Below are 7313 nucleotides of genomic sequence, written 5' to 3'. Positions count from 1 at the left end.
TAAAGTCCAAATATTGGGGTAGCAAAGTTTATTTTTAGAAAGTTAAAAAATACATTTTTAAAGATTTAACATGATAACTGCCTAACTCTTCTTCATAAATCTTGGTATGACGTATAGTGGCAGGGCCAGCATTACCTTTTCGAGGTCCTGGGCAAAACTTAAACTTAGGCCGCAATCAAAAGCGTTAACATGTAATATATGCGATATCGGGTAATGACTGATTACATTTTAGGTATGCAATAAAACAATTTTTTTATGTATCCCGGTTTCCGTACTGTGCGACGTGCCGTATGGATCGTCGTTGCTGCATACATGACATAGGTACCTATAAAATATAATAGTGTTGTTTTGTTAATTGGTTTTTTATTATAGGCCAACGGATTTCTCTAGAAATCGCACTAGCATTTCACTTTTTACTTTATGAGATTTACGTACAAAATATTTTTCAATGAAAATTTTAAGCGTGAGACCCTGGACTAATGCCCCGTTTGGCCTCCCCCCTAACGCCGGTCCTGGTATATACACTGTCTCATTATCCGTATTGGACTTAAAACGAAATATAATTATTTTGGATACAATTACAACAATAGATGGTCTATGTTCGTATACACTTGAATAATAAACTTCGAATATATTGTAAAATCTATAACTTTTTTTGAGTACCTAGCAAAAAAATACCCTTGCTACCTCAACAAATTTCTGGGGTAGCAAAAATACCTCTCGATACCCCATAGTGATGCCTATGGACTGAATAGGTATGTAGTTGTTCATCATTTGTGAAATATGTTTATAAAAATATCACGAAGATACAAACTTCACTAATCACTATAAAAGAATAAAAATACCTAAAATTTAAGTAATTTAAGCAGGGCTTTGCACCCGAATTAACCTGAACCCGTAATACCCCTAAAAACCCTTAAAAAATCAAACACCCAAAACTCGAATAAAATATTGGTTTTAACCCGAAACCCGAATAATTTTTTATTTTACAATCTTTATGTTACATATCATTTTATATGTATTTTTGTGGTTATTTCAGTTTTGTCATTAGTTGTTTAATAGTAAAATTATTATTCACAGGAATAATTTCACAAATAATATACAAAATTGTTAATTAATATAAATTTATCTAAATATAGGCAATAGCAATAAATCATATTGACTGTTGTGCATGAATGGTATAGTATGTTGAATGTTCAAGTATAAAAACTGGGATACTATTTTTAAAATTATCCCAAGCGAATACGTCGTATTATTATAATTTAATAGGTAATAGGTCTTTACGAATCACCGAGTCGTTATTTATTGCAATACTGTAAGGCTGAAATAGAACTGATGTCTCGCGTATGATTACCTAAATTGTTGTTCGCATTATTCGTATTTGTTCAGTGTATGGCGTGTAGTACACATGTCTATGTCGTGAATTGTCAATTTTTGTTGATGTAATAATTTCATCGTAACATTATTAAGTACAAATTACTATTATTTTTGTATTACGCTATGTCCTAGCTAGTGAGTTTTAAGTGTGTTCAGTACACACTGTGCACGCGTCACAAACCATAAGCGGAAATTTGGTGAAATTTGTGGGGGAGGGGGGCTGAGCATTATTTGCTTATTTTACCTATAGATACCACTGTGCGCAAGTATTTATTCAACAAGGCTATTTACGAAGTTTGACAATTTGACATTTTTAATCAACAATTAGGTGCCTTATCTTAAACATTTTTGGAGTAGGTGCTCTAAACAGATATTATTAATTAATTAAATTAAACAACCTATACGGGTATTATTACATATTATTAATATTACATTAATTGCGATCGTTCCAAATCATGACTATAAGTTTGTAAAATCTTACAAATTTGATTTAATTTTTATCACAGAATATTTTTTTTTAATTCAGTTATTAAAAAATGCATTTTACAACTATAATAATTATTGTATTTTTAGTCACTTAACAATTTTTAGGGCTAGGAGGGCTAAGACATGTACTTTATATTTTTGGGGGACTTAGTTCCCTCAAGCCCCCCCCCCCCGATTTAGTTTGTTTTTTGTCGCATGCGATATGCCCACATTAACTAGGAGTAGGACATAGTGTTAGTATTTTTAATCTTAATAGATATTACAATTTGTAAGCTTCATACACATATAAAATAACCCCCTCTTCCCCGAAAATAAATCGTAGTTACACAATTGCTTGAAATTAACATAATGATAGTTTGGTTTAAAAAACTGTTGCACAGTTGTATAAGAAATTACTATTTTATTACATAGGTAGGTAACAAAAAATATAAATATTTCATTGGTGGAGGGGGCTCACTACCCTCCACCAATGAAAAATAATATTTTTCCTTAACTACATAACACCTGTATTAACCAATATTAACCCAAATAATAACGGTTATTAACACCCAAACGTTTGTTTAAATGTTGTATTGCGGTGTTTGAACACCCGAATATATTCAACACCCGAAACCCGAAACCTGAAAAAATTATTCGGGTGCAAAGCCTTGAATTTAAGTTAAAACAAACTATTTAGTGAAAAAAAATCCTTATAATATTCTCTCAACATACAAATTTAATAAATATCAATATAATATGCTTTTTGTTTTATACAACACAAAATTATAAAATATAGATATTAATAATATAATATGTACATTTTTATTAAATATTTTAAAAACTGTTCAAAATTATAAAATTTTTCATAATACTTAGTTACAAATAACAAATCCTATTATTATACAAAGCAGCTTAAAAGAAAAAATTATCATTTATCTTATAATATAGGAAAGTAGGATATCCGTTATGTTGTTAATATGTATATTGATCCCAAAATGGTATTATACACGATGAAGTGAAACTGTAAAAGCTAGCATATTTTGTTTTTCAAAATTTTCATCAATGATTAACTTCATTCCTCTTGATTTTAAAAATAATATAAAATATTCTACATTCATTTGTATAAAAATGTTTATAATATTATATAATATACCTAAATATACCTACCTTATAAGTTATTAATAGTGTTTTCTATAAATAATTAATAATTGCGGTCAGGGGCGTCATTTAAATATTTACTAGCGTAGGGCATAATGATGACCGGCCCAATAAGACATAAGTATAAAACTACCCTTCGCTCCTTAGGCCTCCAACCAGTAGCGCAACTAACACTAAATCTTTTGGGGGGTTATTTTCGTCTATGGCCCCATCTTAGTATTATACCACTGGTAAAATATTTTCACGACTCGTCACAATAAATTCTTATCAGTATGAACCTTAACAACAGTTTTAGTATGTATTTAAATTTGTATTAGTAAATATACAATATTGTTATTAGGTAAAATACATCAAATATCATTTATACTATGTACATTTTATAAGTATATAATATACAATAATTAAAAGAACATTTTATTTGATGTTATGATGATAACATTATGATAATATAATTTATACACAGCTGATAAGAATTATTTATAAATATGATGTTTATAACATTAACAATACAAAGATTAAAAGATTAATATACTACTTTTAACTTATAATATTAATATATTATTTATTCAAATATTTACAACACATCAACATCCCAATTGTCAGAATGACGGTTTCTCCTAGGAGTCAATATTTGGGAACCGCTACTAAACAATTTTTCAACTGGGGCGGATGATGGTAGAGTTGTGTTATATTTATGGAAAACTTTTTTAATAATAGGTAACATACCTAAAATATTTAAATCTTTTTTTTTTTTGTATCAAAACTAAAAAGCGCTTTCGCACTTGCTAAATTTGTACTTATTTTTATTTATTAGCATTATTTTTTAATGGTCTTACTTTTTTAACAGAATAATCTCCAGTAAGAATATCATAAAAATCATAGTTACTACATTCATTATCATCAGATTCATTACTCATTTCAAAATTATCTTCAATTATATTTCATAAATTACATTCTGACAAAAATAATTTATGCACATTTCTAAATGCCACACTGGTACCCAACTTAGTTTGAATTTTGGGAGACTAATAGTTGATAAAATAAATGGTTTGCTTTTAGAATGTTGAATTCTGGGTAAACTATATATACTATTACAAATATAATATTATTAATTATTGGTATATTACTGATAAATAATAATTATTTAAAGATTTATATGACTTTGACTTTGAAAATACCAATCGTACCCAAACCCAATTAAAATTCCGAAAGACCTGTGTTGACGAAGTTACCTACATAGGTTATATGCATACCCGTTGGAACTAGGAAAACGCAATTAAATATTGCTCATGGTATATTGCTCACTCAGGCACTCTTACTATTAAATAACTATAATAATTTTTTCATTAATTTTATGTTGACAGTCGACGAATCTCGGGCATTAAGTTCCTGAATAATTTACAAGGTAGTTTACAACATAGTTACAAGGTAATATTGACTCTCCCTATTTGCTTTCCTTAATTTGTTTTAGAGTTCCTCAACGTCAATCCCGATCTTTTGCTCCTTTTTATGTTCCTTTCGCCTTCACCAATTTTTCAACCTAACAATAGTTCGTACGAAATATTTGTCACATCAACAACGGAGTTGTAAGTAAACACATATAATTTCCTTCTAATTTCTTCTGAAGCCATAAGTTTCATTAATACTTTAAAGCAGGGGTCTCCAACCTACGGCCCGCGGGCCGAATCCGGCCCGCCAAGGTTTTTACACCAGCCCGCCTAGCTAATTAATGTTTTAAAAATAATATATAAAAAAACATTAATATTAATATTAATTTTCATTAGTTTAATTTATTTTTTATTGAATTAATTAATAAAATAAAATAAATTTATTATTTTTTTTCTTTTGGTATTATTCATAACAATTTATAATGTTTGTAAATATATACTAACACTAATAATAGAAAAACTCGTCAATCACACTTATCTGCCTAATATTGTACTCAAAACTTACGCGATTGTCAGATAAGATATGATCGACTTTTTCCGTTGTAATAATAATGCTATCGAACGTGTAATCGACGGGTTTTTCTAACTCCGTGAGTCCACTGTAGTGTATCGGGTATAATTTATAAATTATGTAGAATCAGTTTTTATGATTATTGTAGTTAAGTGTCATTTATTATCGAGTGTAGTGCTCTGTGCTGTATTAAAATAAATATGAGTTTAAGTAAAAAACGGAAAGTCGATACAGAGTGCCGTGTTTTTAACAAAAAGTGGAATAATGACTATTTCTTCATTGAACAAAATAATGTTGCTTTATGCGTTATTTGCAAGGAAAAGGTTGCTGTTTTGAAAGAATATAATATTGGTAGACATTATAAAAGCAAGCACGCATCTACATATAACGACCTATCTGGTAAACTACGATCGGACAAATTTGAAATCTTAAAACAGAATTTACTAGCTCAACAGTCAATTTTTATTAAACGGTCATGTCAAAATGAATCCCTCGTAAAGGCAAGTTTTCAAGTAGCTCGTACTCTGGCGATAGCCGGAAAACCGTTTACTGATGGCCAAATTGTAAAGGAGTGCATTTTGAAGACAGTTGAAGAGATTTGTCCCGATAAAATCAATTTATTCACCGGTATTAGCTTGTCAGCGAATACAATTGCGCGACGTACCACAGATCTCGGAAATGATATTATTCGTCAATTAAAAGATATTTCTAAAAGCTTTAAATATTTTTCAATTGCTTTGGATGAATCTACCGACGCTTCAGACTCAGCGCAGGTGCTTTTATTCGTTCGCGGAGTCAATGAATCTTTTGAAATAACCGAAGAATTGGCCGCTGTCCACTCAATGAAAGACTCATGTACTGGTAATGAAATTTTTTTGAAGGTAAAAGAATCTATTTTTACTTTGGGTCTTGAATTTAGCATTTTAAAAGGCGTAACTACTGATGGTGGACGCAACATGTGTGGAGCACATACAGGTTTGGTTGGAAATATTTGTAAAGCTGTATTTGAGACTGGTGCAGCAGCACCAATGGCTATTTACTGCATAATACACCAGCAAGCTTTGTGTGGGAAAAATGCACCAATATCTGAAGTTATGAATATTGTTGTGCAGAATGTAAATTATATTCGAAAAAGTGCTCTCAGTCACCGTCAGTTTAAGAACTTTCTTGCTGAAATTGAAAGCGAGTACCTAGATATTCCCTATCATTGCGAAGTTCGTTGGCTCAGCCGAGGTCACGTCTTGAAAAAATTTTTTTATCTTCGTTCAGAAATCGACACATTTATGACAGAAAAAAACCGTGTTATAACTGAGTTAACTGATTTAACATGGCTATGGAAATTAGCTTTTCTCGTCGATATAACTCAGCTCCTTAATGAGTTAAATTTAAAGTTGCAAGGAGCTAACTCGTTGATTTCAGATACATATTCCTACATTAGAGCTTTCAAATTAAAACTAAATCTATTCACAAATCAATTAATATAAAAAAATCTTGCCCATTTTCCAACATGCAACAAATTCAAACTTGAAAATGATGAAGAATTCCCTACCGATTTTGCTGTTGGAGTTCTCACCTATTTAAAAGAGCAGTTCCAGACCCGATTTAGAGATTTCAAAAGTGCAGAAGACCGTATTCGAATTTTTGAAAATCCATTTGCATTAAAAATAGAAACTTTACCGACAGAGTTTCAGCTTGAAGTTATCGAGCTCATATCAAACAACAATTTCAAAAACTATTTCAAGGAAGCTAGTCTCCAACAATTTTACGCCATGTTGCCAGAGGAATCATTTCCAAATCTCAAAAAACATGCGCGTGAAATGATATCAATATTTAGCTCAACATACTTATGTGAGCAGACATTTTCAAAAATGAAATATGTCAAATCTAAGTACAGAACTAACTTAAGTGACGAACATTTATAAGCGACGCTGCTAATTGGAACCACAAAGTTTGATGCAAACTTTCAAGACATTTTAAAAGACAAGCAGTTCCAAACGTCTCACTAAATAACTTACTCTTATCATAATAAAACGAAATTTTGAATTATAAAATAAAAAAATTATATAAATAAACATACATTTTTTAAATAAATCTTATTTATTATTATTTATTGCTCAATTTTATAACCTATTTATTTTTCTAAAAATGTTGGCCCGCGATGCCAAAGCGTATATCAAATTTGGCCCGCGGTAAAAAAAGGTTGGAGACTCCTGCTTTAAAGTTTCAAATTTAAACAATTTTAATTTGTCAATTAACTATTTTCCCAATATCGCTGACCAGAGGTAGATTTGTTAACTTTTCAAACAGCGGATTCACCAGTCATTGAAGATAGTTTATGTAGATATTTCTACAGG

General features: G+C 30.2%; 1 protein-coding gene across 1 annotated transcript; it reads left to right on the top strand.

Moving 5' to 3' along the window:
• Positions 1 to 5159: 5159 nt before the first annotated feature.
• Positions 5160 to 6367, top strand: LOC112690427 (general transcription factor II-I repeat domain-containing protein 2-like; the record flags this gene model as incomplete). The annotated part of the gene is made up of 1 exon (XM_025564437.1): positions 5160 to 6367. A coding segment is annotated over exon 1 (1208 nt), but the record flags the coding sequence as incomplete, so codon positions are not given.
• Positions 6368 to 7313: the final 946 nt, after the last annotated feature.

This window comes from Sipha flava, unplaced genomic scaffold (assembly GCF_003268045.1).
Source record: "Sipha flava isolate LNK unplaced genomic scaffold, YSA_version1 50315_pilon_pilon, whole genome shotgun sequence".
In the NCBI taxonomy this organism is placed as follows: Eukaryota; Metazoa; Arthropoda; class Insecta; order Hemiptera; family Aphididae; genus Sipha; species Sipha flava.
This window is presented reverse-complemented; position numbering and strand designations above follow the sequence as displayed.